General features: G+C 39.4%; 3 protein-coding genes across 4 annotated transcripts; 2 read left to right on the plus strand and 1 right to left on the minus strand.

The window, feature by feature from the left end:
- The first annotated feature begins 620 nt into the window (after positions 1 to 620).
- Positions 621 to 14,231, plus strand: LOC135607667 (probable serine/threonine-protein kinase PBL16). Of its 2 annotated transcripts, XM_065099648.1 has the most exons (8): positions 621 to 981; positions 4,126 to 4,567; positions 4,665 to 4,861; positions 5,467 to 5,777; positions 5,885 to 6,020; positions 6,508 to 6,644; positions 12,977 to 13,100; positions 13,331 to 14,231. In XM_065099648.1, exons 3-8 carry the CDS (start codon positions 4,798 to 4,800, stop codon positions 13,660 to 13,662), a joined length of 1,104 nt encoding a protein of 367 aa, XP_064955720.1. In that variant the 5' UTR covers positions 621 to 981; positions 4,126 to 4,567; positions 4,665 to 4,797; the 3' UTR covers positions 13,663 to 14,231. The 2 variants fall into 2 exon arrangements, with proteins under 2 accessions (XP_064955720.1, XP_064955721.1); XM_065099649.1 differs by lacking the exons at positions 4,126 to 4,567; positions 4,665 to 4,861.
- Positions 1,106 to 3,598, minus strand: LOC103978329 (myosin-binding protein 7). Its single transcript, XM_009394085.3, has 3 exons — positions 1,809 to 3,598; positions 1,478 to 1,524; positions 1,106 to 1,388 (listed from the first exon to the last, which is right to left on the minus strand). The coding sequence occupies exons 1-3, from the start codon at positions 3,177 to 3,179 to the stop codon at positions 1,292 to 1,294; spliced, it is 1,515 nt and encodes a 504-aa protein (XP_009392360.2). The 5' UTR covers positions 3,180 to 3,598; the 3' UTR covers positions 1,106 to 1,291.
- Positions 14,232 to 15,007: 776 nt separating the features above from the next.
- On the plus strand, positions 15,008 to 21,692 carry LOC135607668 (putative pumilio homolog 7, chloroplastic). The gene is made up of 6 exons (XM_065099650.1): positions 15,008 to 15,245; positions 15,727 to 17,525; positions 17,620 to 17,782; positions 20,475 to 20,638; positions 20,845 to 21,103; positions 21,193 to 21,692. Exons 2-6 carry the CDS (start codon positions 15,775 to 15,777, stop codon positions 21,298 to 21,300), a joined length of 2,445 nt encoding a protein of 814 aa, XP_064955722.1. The 5' UTR covers positions 15,008 to 15,245; positions 15,727 to 15,774; the 3' UTR covers positions 21,301 to 21,692.
- The last annotated feature ends 5,657 nt before the right edge of the window (positions 21,693 to 27,349 follow it).

Below are 27,349 nucleotides of genomic sequence, written 5' to 3' on the forward strand. Positions count from 1 at the left end.
GAACGAGCGGATCACGGAGGCCGGTGACGCGCGCTCCGCGACGGGCGGGGTCCCGGTTCGGGTTGGGAGGCGTGAGCTGGCGCGAACGTGAGGAGGAAAGGGGCGCGAGATGGATCGGACGGCGCGGAACGAAAGCAAGGAGAAATCTAGACCGTCAGATGGACTCCAATCATTGCGCCGCTCCAACAGGCGGGTGATGCGTTGCCGTCTCCGCTGGTGACAGGTGCGGATCCGCTGTTCTGCCTCCACCACCCAACGCCATCGTCTTCTACTACCACCCCCGCCGATTCACCTGCCTTGTGACTGGAAGCAGCCGCGGGGTCCACGAGACAGGTAGAGGTACCAAATGCTGCGTGATAGGTTGCTATGACATCTCGACCCGTGCACACACATCGTGACAACTCGACGACCATGTCGACTCCACGCACTACTGTCGTCTGCCCCACATGCATCGCACCCAATTCGAGATGTGTGCGTGGCAGCAACTGCGGCCTGGGGATTGCGTTTAATCCCCGGATTAACATTCTTCTAAGGAAAAAATAATAATTAAATATTGAAATATCTAATTCCTCAAACTACTACGTGATTAATCCACAGCCCCTCCCAGCCCAAATAAGCCCACTACACATACGGGCCCTCTCCTCCGACCGACCTCACTCCCCGCCCCCTTTGTTCCTCGACTCCCCTCTCCACGAAAACCGCCTGCGATTGGCCTGGAAAGGTTCCCCTGTAACGCTAATTCGTCGCGGGAAACCCCTTTGTCGCCTTTCTCCGACCGGGGCTTCAGTTCCTCGCCGCCCTCTCGAGCCATCGACTCTGATGGGTTTCTCCGCCGGAGTCCAGTATCGCCTCCTCTCCCATCGAGACGGTGCGTCGGGAGGGTCCAGGCCGTGAGCCCGGAGAAGGGGGAAGGAGCGGCACGGGAATAGAGCGGGAGGAGTAGTACTATATCGCTCGCTTTCGGGATCTGAGAACTGGGAGGTATGTCTTTTTTCTCCTTTTGATTCTTCTTTCTTACGCTTCCATTTCAAGCCGAATTCCTCGGATGTCTATCATAATTATGCTTAAATTCTTGCATCAATACATCTCCATTGCATTGAATTCGTTGAAACTGAAATCATTGCCGGAGTATAGGAAAATGTAGTTTCTATATGTCTTGACTGATTGATATATATATATATATATATATATATATATATATATATATAGGAAGAGAAGGAGAGAGGCTGAGATCCAGATCCACCAAGGATTTACACATTTTGGTCATGCTTTGGAGAAGCTGACGGCACATCTATGTTCTTGTGAGGAACCTCCGATGCCTCATTCGAGGTGACTTGTCCAACAGCAGCAGTAACCCAGCATCGCTGCTTGGTAACCCAAAAGTGTGCCTGCTGGGTTACACTCAACGGTCAACTCATTGTTTTAACTGAGATGAATCACCCAACCTTCAAGATATACATGTAGAAACGTAACTTACCTGGCTCGAGTTGATTTCCTTCTCCATAAAACGAATGAGATGACACTCTGGGCAAACACAAGATCAGATGAAAGCATTAAGATTATTAACTACCTGCTTAGATGCTTGGTATCTAGAAATTAATGCAAGTAGAATAAATGGAATGCACCTGGAAATCTAAATTCTAAGTTGGTTTCAAGCAACACTATTATCTTCCTCTGTTTTCTCTGATACATCAGACTCATATCTTACTTCTCAAGTACTGTGTATCAGTTATTGTTTTGCAAGCTTGAGCTTACGCAGGTGAGGCAGCTCATTAAGAAGAAAAAGAAGGGATAAAAGAGATCAGTACCCTGATGATTGACACGATAGAAAACCTCTTGTTGGAATGTGGTTTCTTGATGAGCTTCCTCTCTGGGGCCACTTCCTTGCACATCTGCTGAGCAATCTCTTTCAGCAACACCATCTGAGCTTTATCTGTACCCATAGAAATGAAGCTCTGCCGCATGGACTCCCTGTCCGCCTCAAGCGCCTCCAACCTCGCGCAAAGTTTCCTTATCTCTGCTTCCTGCGCCACCCGACCGCCACCTCCTACAAACCTTCGGTTCTGTAGCTCCCTTGGCGTGCTCACGTAGTCGTCGCTTGCCCCATGCACCGCATCCACCGTGTACACTCTGTCGCTCATGTCGTCTCTCCCACCATAGTCTGATGCGCAGTCCATCGCCGCCGGGAACTTGTCCCCCTTCTTGAACTCCTGGCCTGAAGCGAGGCTGCGGTAGGAGAAACTCCTGAAATGCCGTGGCCGCCGGCGTGGGGACTGCCCCACCACGACGTCCTTGTCCATGACATGAGAGAAGCTGCTGCTTGGCATCCGTTCCAGCTGGAAGATGCGGCGCTTCTCAAGCCTCTGGAGGCGCTCCCGGGGGCTCTCTCCGGAGGGGTACTTGTCGAGGTCGGCGGCAGCATCACCGTTGCACCTCAATGGGGGATAGTCGCGAGGGAGGACGTCGAACTGGGAGACGGAGCTGGCGGCCGTGGCCGTGTCGGGGGTTTGTGGCTCGGAGGGAGGTGCGTCGCCATCAATGCCGATGCCGTAGCTGAGGAGGCGATGGCGATAAGCCTGGACCTCGCAGGAGAGGGCTTGCACAGCCTGCTCACGCTTGAAGAGGAGGTCCTCGAGGGAGGCGATCTCCTGCTGGTCGTGGGCCATCTTCTCATCGGCGAGGCGTTTGAACTGGCGGGCCTCCATCTGGGACTCAGCTTTCTCGCGCTGGAGCCGGAGGATCATAGACATGGCCTCCGTGGCGGCGGACGCCGCGGCGCTGCGCTCCTCCTCCAGCTCCGTGAGGAGCTTCTGGACCGACTGCTGGTGGCTGATGAGGACCTCGCGAAGGGCCGCCGCCTCGTTCCCGATGTCCACCCGGGCGAAGCTGGCTCCGGCTCCGCCTTCGCCTTCGCCTTCGTCCCCTCTCTTGGCGACACAGGAGAGGGAGCAGGCCTCGGCGTCCCTCTCGTCCAGCTTCCGCTTCAAGGACCGGTTCCAGGCGACGGACGGGACGAAGGAGGGGCTGAAGCAGTGGCAGCCGGAGGCGCACGTCCTCGCCACGGTATCCGTGCCTCCGCCGCTGCCGTCGGGCATTGGCGTAGGTTCCCCAGGATCCATGAATCCCCAGAGGGCATCGAAACGACGAGCACGCAAATTGAATCCCCCATGTTTCTCCATAGCTCCAGGTCTGCTGTTACCAAAGGTTTCCTCCACCGCCCCCTCCGATGCCAGCGCTGGCGGCCGTTGGACTGCTTCGTCCCCAACCGAAGAGGATATCAGGGGGAGGAAGTGGGCGAGGAACAGCCGGAGGAGGAGAACGAGGAACGCCAAGGGGAACCAAATCGAAGCGTGCTTCTTGGATCGCAGGCCTCTAGGGATTGGGTCCCAATAGCTCGCGCGAAGAGACGCAAAGAGAGGGAGGGGGTAGGGGAAGAGCGAGGAATAACCAACGGTGGGGGTCGTCCGATACTTGCATTAACCAGTTCTACCGTTGCCCAGGAACAACACCGCCACACCATGCGGGACCAACGATTCGAAGGAGATGGCGTGGGTCGGGTACGAAGAGTGGTGGAGGACAGCAGAGGGCAGGTTACTTTATTTGGCGGGCAAACGCGTATGTGGACGACTACGAACCGGAACGGCGGGCTAAATTTAATAGGCCGTGCTATATCCCCTTCTGTAATGGAAAATGCCGGGTCAATATCCTAGCGGACGCGCTCTAACTGCCAAATCTCCACAATCCCCACACAGTTAGAAAAAAAGAAAGAAAGGAGGACTTCTTTTTTATGTCATTTATTTTTAGAAATTTACAAAAGAAAAAGGTTTTTCTTTTCATTTTTCTACAAAAATTATTTACGTTATATTCTTGAATTTTGGTTAAGCAAACAATTAATTATCACTTATCTTTCTTTTCTCTTTTTTTTTTCCTACAACACAAAAAAAAAAAAAAGTTAAATGTCTTTGATTATGCCTTCATACTTATATATTTTTCTTATCCCTACAATAGAAAGAAAGAAAAGAATATTAAATCTCTTTTGTGTCTTATACATGTCTTTACCGAATCCATGCTCCCTCCATAATACATAATTTCCTATGATGTTGTCATGACGGTTCATCATAACAGTGCATTGGTGATAAAGCCGTCACGGCGAATATGTTACACCTTCCGAAAGGCAAAGACGAGACCAGAGGGGCGCCAGATTTGACTCGTCAAACTTTGACCACACCATCGGACTTTCTCGTCTGCATCGTTGTCGAATCCATTGGAAAGGCTTGGAGAAGAGTTGGGTCTCTCTTTATTCGTCGTGGAAGGCGGAGGAGGCTTCAGGGTCTTTTCTGGTGAAGGGGTATGGATAAGTTTCTTGCTGACCATGTCGTCGTCATCGTCGTCCCCACGCACCATCAAACGCCTATGTAGTTCGAGCTGCACCTCCTTCGGCCGCTGCAGGAGTGCCATGCATGCAAGTGCTTGGGCCACCGTACCCAACTTCAAGTTGCATGTACCAAGGATGGTAGTCCAACCCACTCTTCTCCACCTCCCTGCAAGATAGACATGCTTTGCCAAGGCTAGTGTATACTCTGTCGTGGAAGATACCATCGCTCTTTCTTTGATCTCTCTAACTTCTTCACCGGGAACAGACCAACCCTGTTGATTGTATGCAGCGGAGGAACTTCGCGTTAGAGCAGCAGCTGTTTTGTCTTCCAGTTTTGGAGCGAGTTCTTAACGAGAATCTCGCCTTCTCTCTCATATGTCGCTGGTAACATTGTGCTGATCGGTTTGGAGTTGGAGGTCGTTATGGGTAATTGCTCGTTTAGAGGGAAACCATCCATCTACAGAGCTTCATCCGATGGGAGATCAGGTAGGTCACCTTTTTTTTTTTCGGAACTCTAATAATATGATTCTGGATATTGATTTCGCATTTCATGCCTTATTTATGATTGTCTTATATAGTTATAATCAGGAGTTTCTCGTAATCTTGTTATTTGGAGAGGCATAAAGGTCGGTGATCTTAACGATTGAGGCCTTGCTATTTGCTTCTGTAGGCCTGATTTAGAGGAACTTTCTCCTCCTTCCCTGTTCTTTTGTAGCAAGGAACAAGTGCAGGTGTTGTATTGAAGTCCTTACAGGTCGCAACATGGTTCTTCAGAATTTTGGCTTGCTGCTGATTCTTTTATAGGATTCATAGACTTAAAAAGTGAACCCACATGCTTTTTATATGAAGCCAGATATCTGGATGTATCAAAAAAACTGTTCTTTTTGACACTTCTTTCTAGTTGTGTACTTATTAATCTTGATCAAAATTTTCACCACTGTCCAGTTCTTGTAGTTCTTGTTCTAAGTCAATTATATCCACAAATATTCTTTAACATCTTCTGCTTTATACAACCATTAGAAGCTTAGACTGGGAAGCTTGTTCCTTAGCAGTGTTTATAAATTTATCTGAATGGTTTCATCTGTCAACAGGATCTCCAGAAGTTGAGAATCCATTGGTGAAAGAAGAGGAAAAGGAGGGTACAAAATTGCCATCAAACCCAGAAGAAGTGGAGGACTTGCGACGGGACACAGCAATGAACCCCCTTGTTGTCTTCTCTTTCAGTGAACTCAAGAAAATCACAGGGAATTTTAAGCAGGACAACATTTTGGGCATCGGCGGATTTGGTAGTGTATACAAGGGTGTCATCACTGAAGAACCTAGGGAGGGGCTTCAACCTCTTCAAGTAGCTGTGAAGGTCCATGATGGTGATAATAGCTACCAAGGTCACAGAGAATGGCTGGTTTGAAACTCCTGATCAGTTTGATATGAACGGTTCTCAGCTTTTGGTTCTCTCTTTGATCCGATCTCTGTTATGCTGTTTTAAGTGAAGTTTTTTTATGTCCGTAGGCTGAGGTCATATTCCTCGGGCAGCTTTCTCATCCAAATTTGGTCAAATTGATTGGTTATTGCTGCGAAGACGAGCATCGAGTCCTGGTGTATGAGTTAATGGATCGGGGCAGTGTGGAATTCAATCTCTTCTCAAGTATCTATCAAGGCCATCCTCATAATTTGCTTCTTGTGCCATTTATAATTGGATCAAAGTGTTCTTTTTCTTGGGCTATAAGCACATGCATGCACCGTGAACTATCTTTATTGTCCTCTGTTTTATTGCCTTTTGACTACTTTAGTTTCTACATCAGAGTTTATTTTCCTTTCATCATACATGCGATACCAGTTTCTTCTTATCTATAGTTGGTCCATATCAACTCATTTCAATAAAACTCTTTGCTTGCAAGTCAGCTTGCTCCTTTCTTCCTTCATAATAATGGTTCAAGACAATCAGACATGAACTTTTGCAGTAAATAAATTAGTCAATTGATACGACAAGAAATGTATGGCAACCACTAGGCATCAAGTGGATTTAGCTATAATATGTGACCATCTTCTAATTTATGTTTAGCTAGGGATATTTTTATATTTCAATATTTAATCATTAATATTTTTGATTAAATATATATGTTGTTATGCAGGAGTAGAAGTGCCCCTTCCGTGGTCGATTAGAATGAGAATTGCGTTAGGTGCAGCAAAAGGGCTTGCTTTGCTCCATGACACTGAAAAGCCAGTTATATACCGTGATTTTAAAACTTCCAACATTTTGCTAGATCAGGTTAGTATATCAAAAATTCTAAACTACGTGATATCTTGGCTTTGTTTAACAACAGTGTAGCTGTTGAATCTCAGATTTTGATGATAAAATAAATTGATAAAATTAATATCTAATATACGTTTGAGTGACACAGAACTAACCTCGATCAAGGAAAGATAATTTGATTAAAACAGGAAGAATCGATATTGAGCAGGAGTAGAATATGTCAAAAGATTGGACGTCGGGTCGAAAGGACTTCGTGCCATGAATTCGGGCATCGGGTCGAAGGATCAGATATTGCGCCAAGGAGATCGGAAGTTGCGGGAGTCAACATGTCGATTGGGCAATACATCGAAAGAGAGGATGATGCGTCGAAGGATCGGACGAAACGTCGGACGAACCAATGACATGCCGGACAACATAAGATTTATGCTTGTAATCGTATGTGTCTAGATCGAGTTAGTTAGGTCTAATTGAGTTGGTTTTGGGTGAAACAATGCTAACTTGATTAGGGGCTAATTGGGCCTGAATTTGGTCTGCTGTTTGACCCATTTAGTGACTTGTAGTAGGGTTTGGCGGTGATACTGCCCAGACACAATCTCCCAAACTGTGTCAAGCGATGGTACTGCCAGACTGGGTGGTGGTACCACCTGGTGTCAGTGTCAGACTGACAAGCGGTGGTACAGCCCAGTGCAAGCGGTGGTATCGCTCGTACCCGAAAGACTCAGAATTTTAAATTTTTGGCTCTATTTTTTAAACCATTTGGTGCCTATAAATACTCCGTTTGGGTAGCAATAATGGAGCAAGAATTTTTAAGGAAAAAATTGAGAAAACTCTGCCAAAACATTGAGTTCCCTCCTCCTTGAGCTTAGAAATACATCCACTCTCGATTCCTCTTCCGTCGAGGCCACCGGCTTCCACTAACGATCTTCTTTCCAACCACTATAAATTTGGTGTGCATCTTCTTTATGCTCTTCATTACTATTATTTTTCTGCTTTAACTACTTATTACATTTACTCTAAGTCAAGCACACTTCGATATCATTTCTGATACGGTTTTATCAAATCATTAAAGTTTTTCGAATCGACGTCGTTTTCCTAAAAGCACTAATTCACCCCCCCCCCCGGCCTCCCTTAGTGCCGATTTCGGTCCTAACAGTTGGTATCAGAGTCACATTACTCTCGGTTGGTTTAACACTCAAGAGAATGACTTTTACCGGCAATCTAAAGGGTCACTCTATCATTCGTCCTCATATGTTTAATGGGACAAACTACACGCATTAAAAAACTCAAATGAGAGTTTTCTTGCTTTCTATGGATTTTAATTTATAGAATATTGTTGAAAGCGATTTTTAAAAGTCTTACAAACCAATGAATTAATTGAATGATTTGGAGAAGAAGACTTTTTCTTTAAATGTTAGAGCTATGAACGCTCTATTTTGCGCTTTAAACAAAAATGAGTTTAATCGTATTTCGATTTGTGAAACTACACATGACATTTGGCACACTCTTGAAATTACACATGAAGGCACAAGTAGAGTTAAAGAATCTAAGATAAATCTTTTGATGTATAATTTTGAATTGTTTCGAATGAAGCTAAGTGAAACTATTGTCGATATGTACACCCGTTTTATGGATGTCGTTAATAGTTTAAAAGTAGTTGGCAAATGTTTTTCTAATCTTGAACTTGTAAACAAGATTTAATATCTTTTCTAAAAAGTTGAGATCCAAAAGTAATGACAATACAATAAGCAAAGGACTTGAATAATTTTCTACTTAAGAACTTATCGGGTCTTTAATGACTATGAAATGACATGTATTGCATATGACGAACATGAGAACAACCTTCCAAAGAACATAAAGAATTTGACACTTAGAACAAAAGAAGACCACTTGAGCGAAAGCTCAAGTGATGATGACATAGAACTTTTGACAAGAAAATTCAAAAAACTCATAAAACAAGAATCTAAAAATGAACTAAAAAAGGACACAACCACTTGCTATGAACGCAAGAAGTTGGGGCACTCCAAAGATGAGTGTATAAAACTGAAGAAGTTACCAAAGAAGAAGAAAGCATTCAAGGTGATATGGGATGGATCGAGTACATCCGAAGACGAGGAGCAAACCAACAAAGGCGAGGTGGCGAATTACGACTTAATGGCTCTCAACGACGATGTAAGTGGCTCAAACGAATCTTATTTACCTTACGATGAATTACTTAATGCCTTTCATGATTTGTTTGATGAATGTAAATTAGTTGGTAAAAAATATAAATTATTAAAAAGGGATCATACTTCTCTTTCTAATGAATTTGAAAATTTTAAAAATGAGTATGATAAATGTTTGTTAACCCCTTGCATATTAAGTGTGAAGAATTAGACTCACTTAAGAAAGAAAATATAGTATTACAACTAACTTTAGAAAAATTTAAAATTGGTAGCAAATCATTAAACATGATTCTTGCTAATAAAGGTTATGTTTGTAGAAATGAAGGAATCGACTTTATGAGTATATACTCAACAAAAGCTAACTACTTTTGTTAAAGGACCCACATTGCATTGCATGTTACTCTTAAGGTTAAGTATAATTTTTACAGTAGACATGGTTATTATGCATATAAGTGTTCATTTAAAAGATATGACTTGCATATCTTTTAAAGGAACCATAAATGACCTAATGTCAAAAAACAAGATAGGTAGATCTAAACATGAGGAACCCAAAATCAAATAGGTACCTATAGCCAACCCACCTATCAAAAAACAAGATAGGTAAATCTACAATTGAAAGCTAGGAGCAAAAATAAAATTTTGATAGTGAATGCTCAAGGCTTATGATCGGAGATCCAACACACTTCACAAAGCTCACTAGCCGAAACAAAATGATTTTGATTGAAAATGCTTTATATTTAATGAAATTATGCTTGATGATTTAATGATTTAATTATGCATGATGATTTTAAGTAATGATGATTTTTATGATTTATGGTTTATTAATCTTGATGATTTTCATGATGAAATTTGTTTTTTTGGTTTTAAACGATGATGCATGTTTTTATTTGGCATAAAAGACAAAAGCATTCTTGTGTGAAATAAATCACATAAATTGAAACACATAAAAAGGGAATGTATTTTTCTTAAAAATTTCTCTATCTTTATCTTATCGATTTTTTAATAAGAGATTGATAAATCTATTTATGTCATTTTGAATCTCTTGAAAGTGATTTTGATGATTTGACGATTTGAATTTAAATGAGTTCTATCTATATCATGATCTTGAATTCTCGAAATCATAACTTGAGATTTTCTTTATATGAATCAGGATCCCTTACTTTTTATTCTCATATAATTCTTACATTTTATTAAAGAGAATATTTATCCAAATAAATCATGGTTTCTCTTTTAATTTCTCAAAATTCATTACTTAAAATTTCTTTTGAAGATCTTTTACTATTTGATCTCCTAAGATTTCTTTTTGATTATTTAAGAGGAAATTTGTCAAAATGAATCATGCCTTTTGGTATTCACATGATCTTTGACGTTATCTTTAATGACATGAATTTTATTATATATAATTTTTTTATATTCATAAATTATATATCTTATCACCAAATTGATTTTTCTTGATATTTTTCATATGATGACTTGAACATTTACACCATTGTGTTCTTCCCTTCTTCTTTTTGATAATAACAAAGGGGAGAAAGAAAATTGCTAGCATCTCAAGAGAACCAAAATTGCTAGCTTGAATGTTAAACATAGGCATGTTAAATCTCCCAAATGCACAAGTTCTTCTTATATATTTTTCGGATCATGATCTTGGTTTCTCGATTTTTATGACTTGAGTTTTCTTTTTGAATCAAGATCGTTTCCTATCATTCCTTCTATTTACAAAATAAGAGATTTGTCAAAAATGACACATGGTCTTTTGGTATTCATGACTTGATCTTTTATTTTTTATGATTGAAATATTGATGTAAATTTATCTTTGTTATTTATTTTTGTCATGATTTGAAAATTAATGTAAAGGGAAAAGAATTACAATATTATATTCTTCCCTTCTTTTTCACAATGACAAAGGGGAGTAAAACTTGCTAGCTTACTCATCTCAAAAGAGAAGCAAAGATTGTTGGCTTGCACATTTAAAAGAGAGAAAAACTTGCTTGCTTGCACATCTAAAGAGAAGCAAAACTTATAAATTTGCACATCACAAAGAGAGGCAAAACTTGCTAGCTTGCTTATCTCAAAAGAGAAACAAGAAGTGCTATCTTGCACATCTCAAGAGAAGCAAAAATTTTGCTAATTTGCACATCTAAAAAAACTTGCTAGCTTGCATGTTTTAAAGTAAAGTAGAACTTGTATGTTTCAAAATTATGCTACTTGCACTTTTCTCTTTTTTGTTGATGACAAAGGGGGAGAAGGAATGATGATTTGAATCATGCATGGTATGATGCACTTTGATGTTTTGAAATTATGATTATGTATGCAATACTTATGATTTTATTATAATGACGTATATGATGTATTGCATATGGTGTGATTCATGATTAAAATCATTTCAACTTGGATTTGAAGCTTAACATTTTATGAAACTCGAATTTTATTTCAATATGACATATTGATAGGGGGAGTTTAGTTTAAACTCCATCATCAATTGGTTATCATCATCAAAAAGAGGGAGATTGTTGAATCTCGAATTTTGTTAATGAAATCAATTGATGAAATTAAGATCTAATATGCGTTTGAGTAACGCAGGACTAACCTCGATTAAGGAAAGACAATTTGATTAAAGTATGAAGAATAAAACGTAGGGCCGGAGTAGAACATATTAGACGATTGGACGTCATGCCGGAAGGACTTCGTGCCATGAGTTCGAGCATCGGGTCGAAGGATCGGACATTGCGCCAAAGAGATCGAAAGTTGCGGGAGTCAACATACCGATTGGGCAATGCGCTAAAAGAGAGGACGATGTGCCGAAGGATCGGACGAAGCGTCGGACGAACCAATGACATGTCGGACAACATAAGATTCATGCTTATAATTGTATGTGTCTAGATCGAGTTAGTTAGGTCTAATTGAGTTGGTTTTGGGTGTAACCATACCAAATTGATTAGGGACCAATTGGGCTTGAATCAGGGCTGAATTGGGCTTACTGTTTGGCCCATTCAGTGACCTATGCAGGGTCTGCCAGTGGTACTGCCCAAACACAATCTCCCAGACTGTGTCAGCGATGGTATCACCCAGTGTAAGTGTCAGATTGGCAGGCGATGGTACCGTCCATACCCGGAAGACTTGGAAATTTAAATTTTTGGCTTCATTTTTGAAATCATTTCGGGCCTATAAATACCTCACTTAGGCAATAAGAAAGGAGCAAGAATTCATAAGGAAAAAACTAAGAAAACTCTGCCAAAACATTGAGTTCCCTCCTTCTTGAGCTTAGAAGTAGATCTAAGGAGGTGTGTGACGTTTACCTTGTAAAATGGGGGTGTAAAGGTTCTCTCCTGAGCCTGTTAAAAGAAGAAAAGAGTTGTAAGGGTAGTTGATCTTCGCCCATTGGGAAGAAGATCGTTAGTGGAAGCCGGTGGTCTTGACGGAAGAGGAATCGAGAGTGGATGTAGGTCACGATGACCGAACCATCATAAATTTGGTGTGCATCTTCTTTCTGCTCTTCATTACTATTATTTTTCTGCTTAACTGCTTATTACGTTTACTCTAAGTCAAGCACACTTCGATATCATTTCCGATATGGTTTCATCGAATCAAGCTTTTCCAAATCATTAAAGTTTTCCTAATCGGCGTCGTTTTCTTAAAAGCACTAATTCACCCCCTCTTAGTGTCGATTTCGGTCCTAACAGTAGCAACATATTTTCTCAAAGAAACAATATTGCAACATACAGGTCAAATGATGGATCATGTGACTCCCCTATCTGCATGTTGAGGCAGGGAATTTCTTGACACAGAATTTTAGATGCATAAACAGTGTATTCCTCTAATGTTTCTGTAAAAGTAAAAACAATGTAATCAGTGTGTTCGTCTAATGTTTCTTGTATTTTTCCTGCATTTAAAATTTCAGAGAGGGATGCACATAGGGCCCATTGCCCGGCCATCTTCTCACTTTTGTTCTGAATGCATGTAACATTTTTCTTAGGCCCTCATACAATCATGCAACTTGTCAAGAAATAGTGTTATGGATATTTTTCTACTAAACAGTAAGAGAAGGATTTGTCCTTTTGGATACAGATACAAGATTTAAAAAACAAAGGGCTGCTCGGCGTTTTGTTAATCTAAATTACCTTTCTTCAGCATATTCTTCACTTTGATGCTTATGATAAGTTGCTCTGTGTTTGCCATTTTTAGGAGTATCATGCAAAACTGTCTGATTTTGGACTTGCAAAAGATGGACCAGTAGGTGATAAGTCTCATGTTACTACCCGAATAATGGGAACTTACGGATACGCAGCACCAGAGTATATCATGACAGGTGATATGAAGCTAGAACTATTGATGCCATGTATTTTCTCTTCGTTATCTGATCTTCTTGTTATCCTTTTACATTTTAAATAACATGGGGAATGAATTCCATTCGTCTTTGATGAATATGATGTCTCTGTTTCTGGGTTTAACCTTTTGAAACCTATTACTGCAGATATACTGATTCCTTTGGTTCTCTGATGGGTGATGTCTAACCTGTTGAATTCTGAATCCATTCAGGGCATTTGACCACCATGAGTGATGTTTACAGCTTCGGTATGGTCCTCCTTGAGCTCCTCACCGGAAGGAAATCACTGGACAAGTCTCGTCCTGTGCGAGAGCAGATGCTTGCTGACTGGGCTGCACCATTGCTTATACACAAGAAGAAAGTGTTGGGGATCGTAGACCCCAGGTTGAGTGGAAATTGTCCAGATAAAGCCGTTCAAAAGATAGCCATGCTAGCTCACTACTGCCTCAACCGCAATCCAAAGGCGAGGCCTCTTATGAGAGACATTGTCTGCTACTTAGAACCTCTTCAGATAGCTGTGGATGTCCCAGGCATAGTGGCATAGATGATTCAACTAGCAGCTCTATGAGATGAAAGTATCGAACCAGAGTTTACACTGGTCTCTGATGGTGCCAATATTGAGAGTAGTAGTAGCGGCGGACAAAGACATTAATTTCAGAGATGAATTCTTGACCAATGTCTCAGAAAAATGTCAATTTTCTTCTGTCCAACCGTCATTAAGTTTGAATTGTTTACCACAATCCAGTGGAAAAGCACTAAATTATGGTTTGAATATTAATCGAATAGTATCTGCCAACGGCAAAGCATGTTGAGTAGAATTTTCGCAACAAGAAGGTAAAATTTTGGGTTTGAGCTTCTTAACCATGCACAAGTTTGAAGCTGGTCAGTCTTAACTAGGTTTTCACTTCACCAAAGCCAAACATCACAAGTTGTCTCTCCACCAAGCTTACAAGTTGACCTTTACCAGAACTGCTTCTGCTATCATATCAGAATGAAAAGTTTGTTTCCATGTAGTTCAAGATCTTTGTAACAGAAGAAGTGAAGAACTATTTACTTCAGTGTGATTTGATCTTCTCTCTTCAGAAATCCTATCCTGATTAGTTGTACTTTCTAGATGATTGCTGCTTTATCTCCTAATTATAGATCATCTTATCTTCATGAACAAGTCAGAGGCAAGTAGTAAACATAGCCGCGTTTTCGAAACAGAAGAGACAGAAGTCTTGGTTAGATTTCGAATTCCATCACAGGGAAGATCCACATCAACAACACATTTGACCAAGTCTTCTCACCATTGGACTCTTGGCTTGATGATATTGTGTGGAGCTGCTGACAAACTCACTATCTGATAAAAAGGAAGCGCTCGTCCGCAGCTCCAAACAAGGAAGAACGGTGTTCTGGATCAGAACTTGCAAGTGTACAACCGAGGAACGTCGGAGATGGGATTGGGAGGTCAGCAGAGACTGCTACGGAATCACGGTGTTCTGCTAGATAAATCTTCCATAGGATATATGTGTTCCCCAGGAGTGGAAATAGCATCAGGGTGGAAGGATGACAATCCAGATGTAGAAATGGAGACCGGTGATGAAAAGATATCACAGGAGATCACATGAGATAGAAGACAAGATAACACATGAGGTGATGACCTTAACCATAGCATAATACTTACCATATCACGGGAAGTGAAACAGAAAAAATAAAAAGGCCCAATTGGCACGTAGAATTCTGATATATATATATATATATATATATATATATATATATATATATATATATATAAAGAATCTTATCATTTTAAGAACCGCCAACAAAAATAAATGACATTATCTTCTTTATACTACATATTAGACTGACCCACGCATGCACGCATGCATGCGATGTGATGTGCTCTCCCGTTTCTCATCGCCCGCGTAAGAAGCAGACTCCTACTCGGAATCAAGTAGACGAAGCCGAGGGGAGACTCCTCACACTATAAAGATCCCATCTTTGTCTCCTCCAAACCCCTTCTCCGCGCCCTCTCTCTCTCTCGCGCGCGCTTCCGGACTTCCCGCAGAGGCGATGCCCTCGTGACGCGTCGCCTTCTTCTCTCGCCGGTGAAGCCCTCTTTTGCTTTCTGCTTCGCTCCGGACGGTGAGTTCTCCGCTTCTTGTCCCCCTGTTTCCTCGTTTTGATCAAGAGATTGTCGTTCTTGATTGGGTTCTGATCTGCGAGTCTGGTTGGTTCTTGGATTCTCTCTCTCTCTCTCTCTCTCTTGCGGGTGATCAGGGTTTTAGGGGTTGTTCCAATTTAGGCGTATTTGATGGGGGGTGCGATCCCGATTGTGCCCGTGCTTTGTGATCGATTCTTGATTGTGCGGAAGATTGGGCGTGGGTTGGGTCGATCGTAGCACCGACCCTCTTACGCCCTTTTTCTAGATATGACTGAGTTTTTAGTTTGATTTGATGCTCCCTTTTCATGTTGTGTCTCGGATTCCAACATGGAGGGCCTGTTGATCTTGATGGATGATCAACGTTTTCTTGATCAATCAAACTCGTGCATTGCATCTGTCAAAACTTCATGTAGGATTTCTTTCTCGTACATGTTATGACGAATCTTTGTATGCTTATGGTAGTTGTTCGCGGTCTGCATTGCAAGAACTGTTCGACCTTTCTGTTACAGTATGGAAAAAGGAAAAAGTGATCAAGACGACCATGTAGTCCGTAAGCTGAATCGACAGATATCGAATTCTACTACGCGGAATCCTTATGCTGGAGAACCCTTCCGAAGTGGTGGTGGTGCCTCCCCAAGCCTTGACCCAATTCTTTCAGATGAGGCCAAGAACTCTACTTCCAGTAACTTGTCTGACCCATCAAACACTCAAGATGTGAAATGTCCATTGGTTCAGGAGGCCAATTCTGGTAACCACCGTAGAGCATCGACCATGACTGCCGGTCAAGATGCATTGAACTTGCCAGATGACCGATCCTTGGCTTCGGCATTCAAGGCAATGAGCTTCAAGAAAAGGATTGAATTTGATTTGACTATTCCAAGTTTTGAGCACAATCCAGCTTCATTTAGATATGCAGTCTTGCATAATTCAGAACACCTAAACAAGTCTTCCTCTATGCCTGAGTCCTCAGAGATGCCAATCCGTATGCCCACCATGCCAAATGGAGTTGATCTGCCAAATCTGGAAGCAAAAGGGTATTCCTCTTTCATCACTAGGGATGACTCCAGTATGTGCAACAGAACATTAGACGGACATTGTGATGCAAGCTCTTGTAAGCTCAATTTTTGTGCCCCAAGATACCAAACGCCAAACAGTGTATTAGCTTGTCACAATGAGCAGTGGCAAAGCTACACAGGTTACCCTTCTGATATGCCTGTAAATCCAGGAAAGCAGACTTTTTCATCGCCTGGTGTTTTGGCACAGGGGTTTCAGCTTCCGACTACATTCCTGAATCAGGACTATGTGGATGCACCATCACATGCTTATGCTTCTTATTGCCAGCAAAATCAACCAAATGTGGGATGGTGTGACTTCGAGGATGAAAGAAATTATATAAATAATTCTCAGTATCTTTACTTTCAACAGCTTGAAAATCAACATTTGGAAGGGCACGTTCAAAGAGGAAGAAACTCAGCAACTGGGCATTTGTCTGGATGTTCAACACAGCCATATTTTCACATGCCCATTCCCCATCAAGCTGGACTAGCATATCCTAATTCTTATGAGAGTGACGACGTGGCTAACAGTAGGTGTAATCAGTTGTATCATATTTTGCCAAGCAGAAACCATGGAAGGTACCATCGTAATGGATATCCTAGTTTTTCCAATAGCTCTGTAGTTCCACAAAGATTGAAGCTATCATCTCACTCTGGTTCAACTGTAAGTTCCCATGGAGACCAAGTTCCAGACTTCTTTTGTAAATTAACATCTCATGGAGTGAACCCACTACGAACTTCTATTGGTAGCCATCAATTGCCAAAACATGCTGACAACACTAGCCGAATGTTCCCTGATGATGGTGCCAACAGTTATAACGGTCGGCGTGATGGATCATTAAATTTGGGTATTCAGAGAAGTCTGAGTTCCTCTTCTGATGGTTCTGATCAGAGACATGATCCAGAATCATCACATCTGCAATACGATTCACTTGACAATCTCAGTGGACGAATACATATGTTAGCTAAGGATTTGTGTGGTCACTGCTTGTTGCTGAAGACACTCGATAAACGAGAGCGTGGAAATGTTGATAAGATATTTGTTGAGATCATTAGTCATGTTGCTGAGCTTATGATTCATCCCATTGCGCATCATCTTATCAAGAAGCTGGTTGAAGTTTGTACAGAACAGCAATTAACACACATAACTGATAAAATTTCAGAGCGCACCGACCAACTTCCTAGAATCTGCTGTGACCAGCATGGGTATGTGCCTTTTTTTGTAATTTTAATCTGTTAAACTTGATCATGCTTTAATAGTTTCTTTTTCATTTCTGTTTCTTGGTATTGCCAACTTCAGAACTTCTGTTGTACAAAAGATTATCAAAACTGTTAAAAGTCCGGAGCTTTATTTTAAAATCGCCGAAGCTCTAAAACCTGGTATACTGTCATTGATGAAGAACATCAATGGTAGTCAAGTTGCACAATACTGTTTGCGATACCTTCCACCTGAATCGAAAGAGGTAAGTATTTGTATATTACATTTGTTCCTTTTCTTTTAGTATTTATTTTTTAAAATTGTTTCTAGGTTACAAAGTAAATAACATCTTTGTTATGTTAGACATGCCAAAATTGATAGTTAAATGTTTTGAAAAGTTACAAAATACAATGATGAATTCCTTTTACATTCTCCATGACGCGCGATGCAGGCCTTGACAATATTAATCAGATTATGCTTTTTATGAGTGTAGACCACAAATTAAGGTTGTGGTCTGATTAATTTTGATGGGGCATTTGATATAACGAATAGTTGTGCAAATAGTTGAAACCTTTTTTTGAAACAGGGTGTGAGTTTTATTACCAAAAGTCACAATTTTGCCAAAGTATAAATTCTCAACAAACAGTGTAACTCCCTCGGAGAAAAAAAGCACATGAAAATAGAACCATTTCATACTACACATCATCTACAAATTGCCCAGAGAATCTAATTTGTGCCAACCAAATGATCATAAGTCTTGGCCCGTTTCTTGAAAATTCTGCCCTTCCCCTTTTAGCCGAAGGCAATAGACAGTTACAGCATAAAGATTTTTTCTTAAGGTAATCAGGCTTCTTTCTTTGCCATAATTAATCAGATGTCTTGCAATGATTAATTTTAGTTTGTCAGTTGTCTGCGGATATTTCCTCTTGGTATGAGCAAAGAGCATTAATTCTGATGAGTCCTTGAATTTACACCCTAAAAGATAGATGCTAATGTGAGCATTCCTGATTTCTTCAGCCTTGGTTGTGTCAAATGTATTCCTTCAATTGCAAACCAAAGGATGAATCAATGGCTTAAAGTCACACCACCAAACCATACAACATTATGTCATTTGACTGGCATCATCTGTACTGCTGACCAAGGTCCGCAATACCGTACCGTACCGGAGTTTCGATCTGGGCTCGGTACCGGTACGGTACGATATACCGAGCGGTACACCCAGGTGTACCGCTCGGTATATTTAGGCATGCCGAGCACAGTGTTGCTACAGTGTCGGAACGGTAACAGATGATCCGCGTACCGGAAGCCTGTCGGACCGGTACGTACCGCCCGTACCGGGCGGTACAGTCCGGTACTGCAGACCATGCTGCTGACAGACTCCCAAGCCTTCTCAGTACTGAACTTTTGAATTAACGGGTATCCATGTAGCTGCATCATCAATTTTTGCTGCATCATCACCTTCTTGAGTGCCTCAGTTTTTTGGTTCACTTTAGCATTTGGATGCTCAGGAACATCAGAACTTTTCAGTTCCCATTTTCTGCTAGATTTGTGTGATTCTCAGGTGGAGGAAAACTGCTAAAACCCTAAGAAGTCTGAATACTGTTAGGCATATGAGTCTTTTCTAATATTTTTGTACGATCAACTTGTACATTTTAGTTTAAAATTTGAAGAGGTAGCATTGGAATTCACATTCTAATTACCTACAGACTCAACCAATATTATAGGTGTTGAGGCTTGTAAGAACAGTGGGCAATTTTTTGGGACTCTAACAAAGTTGAAATATGGAACCTACACTTATGAAATGCTTTTATGTTTTAGCTAAGAGAACCTCGCCCATCACTGATGAAATTTTAATTATTTAAATGTTGGAATAGTGTAGTATTTCTGTAGGTCTAATAAAAAAATATAAATAGCAGATTCAGGCACCCAGCTGCAGAGGGTTTTATTGATGGATAGCAGTCATTGGATTGAACACCACTAACACTAAACATTGGATTGAGCACCAGTAACACCACACATTCATGTACATACACACAAGCTCATGTGAAGTATATAATCTTTGTTATATCCATATGTAGCCCCATGCATGTCAATCATATGTGACTAATATTGGCACGTTACAACGTGGAATGGTTGGCACTTGCTTCTATTCTGTGCCATTTTAGCATGCTTTCATGCCATACCACTCCAACCACTAAACTACACGCTCATTTCTTCTCATTTTTTAGGACAAGGGCCAAGTGCAACTTTGATTTAGCCATGTTCGAGTTTGGGTTAACTTTCTATTAAATTCAGTCATGTTAAGCCTAGTGCTGAAATATAGTCCATGTCTTAATCAAGTTAGGATTTCATGGATTCCCTGTATGATCAAGTGATTCAACTGTCACAAAAAATAGGTTCTCTGTCAAAATTTTTTGATAGATAAAGGTTAAGAGTGGACAAAGATGCTCTTTTCGTGTTCCTTCTGTTTGCTCTATATTTGAAGTCCATTTCTCTACTTGTTTATTAAATGTATCTCTTCATTTCATGAATTGTCTGTGATTGTCCCAAAGTATGACTGGATCTGAGATCTACTAAAACCTTGTAGTCTCTATGCAGATAATTGCACATCAAAATGGTGCCAAAAATAAAGGTCAAAGTAGGCATTCAAGTAACTCAGTTGCTGAACTTCTCCAAATACAGTATCGATCAAGATACTTAGAGAACTATAATCAATTATCACTATACAATGCCTCATCTTGTTACAGTAGATGTGACTCTCTAACAGTAATTCCACCTTTGTTGAATTTTGGAAGCATGATTCAGAACCCAGTGATATTTAGAAGATGGGTGAAATAGTTGTAGAATTTCTAAATGACGTGTAGTATGCTTTGCTCTAATGTTCATAATGGTATTAGGCTAAAGATATGTCAATCAAACTGTTAGCATGTATTGACTTTGAACCTTCTTCCTTGTAGTTTCTTTTCGACGTTGCAGTTGCTAACTGTATTGAGCTAGCAAGAGATCGTCAGGGTTGTTGTGTGATTCAAAAATGCCTCTCTGATTTAGAAGGGGAGCAGAAAAATGATTTACTGTTCAAGGTTACATCTAAAGCTCATGCCCTCTCCCAAGATCCTTCCGGGTATGCCTCTTTTTCTTGTCTTTCTATGCTTTTAATACTTGACTATGTTGTGATTTACGCAGAGTCGTTTACAAAAGCTTTTAAATTACTTTTCATGTTTCATCCAAAATTACTCTTGGTCACATCACTTCAAGTCTCAAACCTTCATATGTATGTATCCTATTCTATAACTTGAGCCATTATTCTACTCTTTTTGCTTTTTGTAGGAATTATGTGGTGCAATTGATTCTCGATCAACAGATTCCATGGGCAACATCCAGAATACTAGATCAGCTGGAGGGTCATTATGGAACCTTGTCCGTACAAAGATACAGTAGCAATGTGGTGGAGAAGTGCCTCAAACTTGTGCGAGACGACCGGTGTGACAATATCATTCGGGAGTTGATCAGTGATCCTTGTTTTGTCCAGATCTCACAGGATCCATTTGGGAATTATGTCGTTCAGACAGCTCGTAGAGCATGCAAGGTTGTTAAAATAATCAAACTTGATTATAACAGATGCTTCACCTTACTTCCGCGTTCTAATACTGACACTGGTAAATTCTTATTGAGCAGGGGGAACTTATAATTGCGTTTCTCGAGGCTATAAGGCCACATATCGCTGAACTCCGTGCTAGTTCATTTGGGAGGAAAGTACTCTCCAAGACATACCACAATGGATGATCTCTGTTTCGTGCCTTCTTTTCAGCGATGTCTGGAATGAATGACTTGTTGCGTAGTCTTACCAAAGCTCTAGAAAGAGTTATTTGCAGTTGCCACAGCAGCAATTGAGAAGTGCGAGGAATCAGGATTCCGCTACAGTGAAAAAAGAGGGTGGGGGGTGTGTTTCAACCAACTTTAGCAGGTTAGTTGTAGGATTTGTGTGTGTGTGTTTTTTCACCTTCTATGTGGAATATACGTTTTGCGTTTGTGTCAGTGTATTTCTTGGTTAGTTATATAGAAGCCGTGTGATATTATCAAATTAGGTTTCAATGATGTATCACCAAATATTTGGTGATTTATCTATCTTTAGGCTATTGCTACTTCTTTAAATATATAAATATTTGCGATTTTAATGTCTTTCCACTTTGATAGAGAAGTTGGCCATAGTGCTGCAGTCCACACTGGTTATTTCCGACTTTATTGTCTCCGATCTAAATTGACCAGCGACCTTCGATGCTTGGAGCGTACTGAAGGAGGAGAGCTCCATTTGGAGAAATCAATGCGACGTTAAACACCAAATTCTACTGTGCTCTCAAAAGAATCTCAACATCTTTGTAAACGGAATAAACAAAAAAAAAAAAGAAAGTAAAATGCAGATATCAAAACTAAACATGGGTTAATATTAATGATGATACAATCATGACATATGCCAAAAAAAAAAAAAAAAACAAGAGTGCCATCCGCATGAAACAACTTTGGGTTATCCCTCTCGAGCTTTGGAGCTGCAACTGCTCCTTCCAAAAAAAAAAGAAAAAAAAAAAGGGCTGTGTTGAAAAGTAATTCTTATTTTGAATTTTAGTAGCCCATCTTGCGAACACTGTCCGGCAAGTTGTCAAGTAATGCAAGATAAACCGAAATTTACAAGTGACAATAACCTAAATGAAGAAAATATTAATCAAATTAATAAGTATGAAATATACTTGTTAGTCAGATCAGAGATTGAACTGTTTAACCGTCATAAAGCCGACTAGCCGATACATTCCTTGTCTGATTTTGTACTGGTTCCAGCCCAACCATAAAATGCCATATCTTTCCAAACATGGGAACTTACCGACTCTTACTTTGGTTTAGAAAGGTAAAAGAGAGTTTTAAACGGTAGAGAGAGAGAGAGAGAGAGAGAGAGAGAGAGAGAGAGAGAGAGAGAGAGAGAGAGAGAGAGAGAGAGAATAAAATGACTGAACCGGATGTGATTATCTGTAGATTTGAACGTGACATGCTAATTTAGCGCTAATCAAGCTTCATGGAAGCATGACATTAGGTTTATGAAAATCAAGGTTTAGTATGAAAAATGCGGGAAGATAAAAGATGAAAGTAGTAACAGAAACGATCAAAGAATTGACAGAGCAAAGGCAACAGAAGAAAACAAGTGCAGTATATCAGCACAGGAAAAAAATTATGTGGGAAGAGAAAACTCGGGATCCAACGGTAAGAAAATAAGCAAGATTAGAAACCCCTAAACGAGCGTCTAAGCCCAACAACTAAGATGATTAAAACTGGTACTTCGTGACATGATACCGTGTCAAGCTGATCAACAACGCTTTCTGCTGGCAGGCACAAACCAAAAATCAGCCTCGTCATTCGCTGGCACGTTAGGCATGGGCTCTCAATCCGTGCTTCAGTCATAATGTTTCGACCAATACCATGTTGATTGACAACTGCAATCCGCCATGCCTTACGATCCCCTCAGCTTGGATCAAGATAGAGGCAGAAAATTCACCTTGTACCGAAGAAACCTAAAGGAGATTATATGGTCAAAGAATAGTAAGACTTATATCACGAAAAATAAATATATGAATTAATATACATAAGTTGAGTTTGGTTTGGTGTAAGCATAAAGATCATAATTATGTTATTATTATATTAAAAATTTTAATATCAAAAATTAAAATCAAATAATGATAGATCAAATTTACGATAATTAACTTTCGATGTCTTCCCAAAAAATCTTTATTTGATCTATAGATATACCATCATCGAATTTGAAATTCATAATAATATCAATTTGTAAGGAGATCTAGACTCGTCTTCTCCTCTCTTCCTATTCTTCAAAAGACTAATATGAGCAATATATTAGGAACTAAGGAAGATTGAGAATATCTGTAATATTAATGATTGATGTATCGTCCCTAGGAGGTCTTTGTTAGGATTGTATCGGCACTAAGAGTGGGGTGAATTAGTGTTTTCATAAAATTTGTTAGGATCAAGTTGGCACTAAGAAGGGGGTGAATTAGTGCTTTCGATAAAAACGACATCAATTCGAAAATTCATTCAATAAAGATTGTATTCGAAAAAATATTTAAACTTAAAAATGTTCGTAAGTGATTAAGGGTAGTGAGAAGTAAATCAACGAGTAATGAGAAAGAAAAGCATGAAAGAAATGACATAGAAAGAAACCACATTGGATTTATAATGGTTCAGTCCTTGTGACCTACGTCCACTCCCAATTCCTCCTCTGTTGAGGCCATCGGTATCAACTAATGGTCTTCCTTTAATGGGCGAACACCAACCACCCTCTTACAACACTTTCTCCTTTTCACGGGTTTAGGAGCCAACCCTTACAAACCTCACACATCTCTTAGAATATTCACAAAACTAGAAAGGGAAGAGGAGGACATTTAGCAATTTTACAATCTAAAATCTCAAGATTTTTATTCACACTTTCGTACTCTTTCATGCAGGAAAGAGTGGGGTATCTATAGGCCCCAATAGCTTCAAAAATGGAGCCAAAAAGTGTCTTATCACAGGTTTTCGAGGTACTAGCGATACCACCACCATTATTGAGTGGTACCATTGCTTGCAGACTGATATTGGACGGTACGATCGCTTGACAAAGCCTCGGAGATCGGGCTCTGGCGATACCACCGCCCGACAGCATTAAATACCAGTGGTACTACCGCCCAGACCACCTAGGAAGCTAAGAGCCTTAGGCGATACCATCGCCTAGTCTAGGCGGTGCCACCCCCTGACATGGCTCCAAGTGGCTGATTGGGCCATCCAACCGGTCCAATTCAGCATTGTTTTGGGCTCAATTGGCCCATAATTGAGTTAAATCTAAAACAATTATGGTATACGTAATCTAAGTTGTCTAGTACGTCAATTGTTCAACCGAACACTTGATGAATTTTCAACGAATTCTCGACGATGTTCCAGCGAACTTTCGACGAGCTTTCGGCAAACTCCCGGCGAACTTCCGGCGAGCTTTCACTACATCATCTGATCCTTCGGTATATCCCTCGATTCATCCGACCTGATGCCCGATCATAGACTCCGGCCTAACTTCGATTCTTCTTTAATCATTTTACCTTTTTCATGATCATAGTTAGTACTACATCACTTATTTTAATATATGGATTAGATCATTCATTCACTAATTGATGTCATCATCAAAATTTGAGATTCAACAATCTCCCCCTTTTTAATGATGACAACCAATTGACAAGGGAGTTAACCCTAAATCCCCCTATCTATATGCTATATTAAGATAAAGCAAACTTGAATTCAAAAAGAATCATGACCTTTGAATTCAAGTGAAACAATTTTGATTGATAAAATGTAATATATCAAAATTTCATAAATTGTTCATCATCATAGATTAAATTCATCAAAGTATAACATGCATAATTTCATCACTTCATGCGTGATAAAAAATCAACATCACTTTAGGCATAAACTACATGATACTAAAGCATTTATCACTTCATGCATGATACCAAAATTAATGTCATTTTGGGCATAACATTCATGATACCAAAATATATTTTAACCATTTATCACTTCATGCATGATACCACATTCAACATCATTTTAGCATGATTCCAAACATTTATCATTTCTCTCCCTTTGTCATCAACAAAAAGGAGAATCATTCAATAATTTATGCAAGTATTTTAAACTACTCAAGTAAGTTTTACACCAATTTATGCATGGTAGCAAATTTGTGAAATGAGAAGTTAAGCAAAAATTTTGCAAGATAATCAATTTTGCTTCTTGAAATGGGCAAGTTAGTACTACTCTTTAGATGTGCAAACACTTTTTTATTCTTATTGACATGTGCAAGCTTTTTTCTCCTTTTTGATATAAAAATAAGATGAGGAAAAAGAAGAAGAAGGGAGGAATTCATTCATCATAAAAAAATCAAGTTATAAGAACCAAAAGTCCATGAATCAAACTTCTTTCGCAAAGAGAAAGGATTCATAAAAGATCAAAATGTGCATACTAAAGATTCATGAATTAAATCTCTTTTTTGTAAATAGAATAAAGAAAGATTCATATGAAATAATCATCGCATAAAAGATCAAGTATATCAAAAATTCATGAATGAAACTTCAAGAAGGTGATAGGAAATGATCTCAATAAAGAGAAAACTCAATTTCCAAAAGTCAAAAAATCTGAAAAATATAAAAGAGGAGCTATGTATCAAAAAGATTTAACATACCTAATTCTATTCTAATAAAATAAATTATTCCTTATTTAATGGTTTTATAAAAATATCAGCTAATTGATGTTTAGTATCAATAAATTCTACAGATATATCATGGTTATTAATATGATCTCTTATAAAATGATGCATAATATCAATATGTTTAGTTCTAGAGTATTGAATGAGATTTTTTATTAAACAAATTATATTATTATTGTCACATTTTATAAGTATGAATTTCAAGTGAATTTCATAATTTTCTAAGGTATTTTTGATCCAAATAACTTATGCATAACATGTACCTACTGCTATATACTCAACTTCGGTTGTAAATAATACAACCGAGTTTTATTTCTTGGAAGATCAAGAGACAAGTACATGACATAAGAGTTTACATGTTCCAAATATGTTTTTCTATCTATTTGACATCTAGTAAAATCATCATTGGCATAAGCAATCAATTCAAGATTTTTAGTTTTTGGATATCATAAACCTAGATTAGGAGTTCCTTTTAGGTATCTAAATATTCTTTTAACAGCTTTTAAGCGAGATTGCTTGGGATTTGATTGAAATCTAGTACATAGTCCAATACTAAACATAATATCAAGTCTAGTTAATATGAGGTATAATAAACTATCTATCATACCCCTATAAGTCTTTTGATCAAAACATTCTATATTAATGTCTATATCTAATTTTGTAGAAGTGTTCATTGGTATATTAATAGCCATAGCATTATCCATATTAAATCATTTTAATAGATCTAACACATATTTAGTTTGACTAAAAAAAGTTCCATCACTAAGTTAGTTTGATTTGTAAGCTTAGGAAAAAGGTTAATTCCCCCATTAAACTCATTTCGAATTCATGACTCATACTATTGGCAAAAGATTCATATAAAGACTCATTTGAAGATCCAAAAATGATATCATCAACATAACTTTGAACAACGAGAAAATTATTTTTAAAATATTTAATAAACAATATATTATCGACCTTGCTTTTCATAAAATTATTCTTAATTAGAAAGGAACTAAGTCTCTTGTACCAAGCCCTTGGGGCTTGTTTCAAACCACAAAGAGCCTTAGACAACTTAAAAACATAATTCAGAAAAATGGTATTCTCAAATTCGGGTGGTTGTTCAATATAAACTTTTTCGAAAATAAAGCCATTAAGAAAAGTACTTTTAACATCCATTTAAAATAACTTAAAATTATTACAACTAGCATAGACAACGAGAATCCTTATGGCTTCAAGTCTAGCTATAGGAGCAAATATTTTTTCATAATCGATACATTCTTCTTGGTTGAAACCTTTTGCCACTAATCTAGCTTTGTTTTTAATACAATACCAAGTTCATCTTGTTTATTTCTAAAGATGCATTTAGTACCTATTACTAAATGATCACTAGGTCTAGGAACAAGCTTCCATACCTCATTTCTCTCAAATTGATTGAATTCCTGATGCATTGCAAAAACCCATGAATCATTTTTCAGGACTTTGTCAATGCATTTTGGTTCAATTTGAGACAAGAAGGCTATATTAGCATAAAAATTCTTAAATGAAGAGCGAGTTTGAACATCTTTTGAT

The sequence above is a fragment of the Musa acuminata genome, chromosome BXJ2-3, assembly GCF_036884655.1.
Source record: "Musa acuminata AAA Group cultivar baxijiao chromosome BXJ2-3, Cavendish_Baxijiao_AAA, whole genome shotgun sequence".
In the NCBI taxonomy this organism is placed as follows: Eukaryota; Viridiplantae; Streptophyta; class Magnoliopsida; order Zingiberales; family Musaceae; genus Musa; species Musa acuminata.

What these genes read in the sequence shown, in the direction of transcription:
- LOC103978329 (XM_009394085.3), bottom strand. Translation starts at nt 3,179, where the DNA reads ATGGAGAAACATGGGGGATTCAATTTGCGTGCTCGTCGTTTCGATGCC. An exon ending in CTATCGTGTCAATCATCAGG is followed by an intron (nt 1,525 to 1,808) that starts GTACTGATCTCT and finishes GTGTTTGCCCAG; the next exon opens with AGTGTCATCTCATTCGTTTT. An exon ending in AGGAAATCAACTCGAGCCAG is followed by an intron (nt 1,389 to 1,477) that starts GTAAGTTACGTT and finishes GTAACCCAGCAG; the next exon opens with GCACACTTTTGGGTTACCAA.
- LOC135607667 (XM_065099648.1), top strand. Translation starts at nt 4,798, where the DNA reads ATGGGTAATTGCTCGTTTAGAGGGAAACCATCCATCTACAGAGCTTCA. An exon ending in GGAATTCAATCTCTTCTCAA is followed by an intron (nt 6,021 to 6,507) that starts GTATCTATCAAG and finishes GTTGTTATGCAG; the next exon opens with GAGTAGAAGTGCCCCTTCCG. An exon ending in CCAACATTTTGCTAGATCAG is followed by an intron (nt 6,645 to 12,976) that starts GTTAGTATATCA and finishes TGCCATTTTTAG; the next exon opens with GAGTATCATGCAAAACTGTC.
- LOC135607668 (XM_065099650.1), top strand. Translation starts at nt 15,775, where the DNA reads ATGGAAAAAGGAAAAAGTGATCAAGACGACCATGTAGTCCGTAAGCTG. An exon ending in CTCTCCCAAGATCCTTCCGG is followed by an intron (nt 20,639 to 20,844) that starts GTATGCCTCTTT and finishes TGCTTTTTGTAG; the next exon opens with GAATTATGTGGTGCAATTGA. An exon ending in CAGCTCGTAGAGCATGCAAG is followed by an intron (nt 21,104 to 21,192) that starts GTTGTTAAAATA and finishes CTTATTGAGCAG; the next exon opens with GGGGAACTTATAATTGCGTT.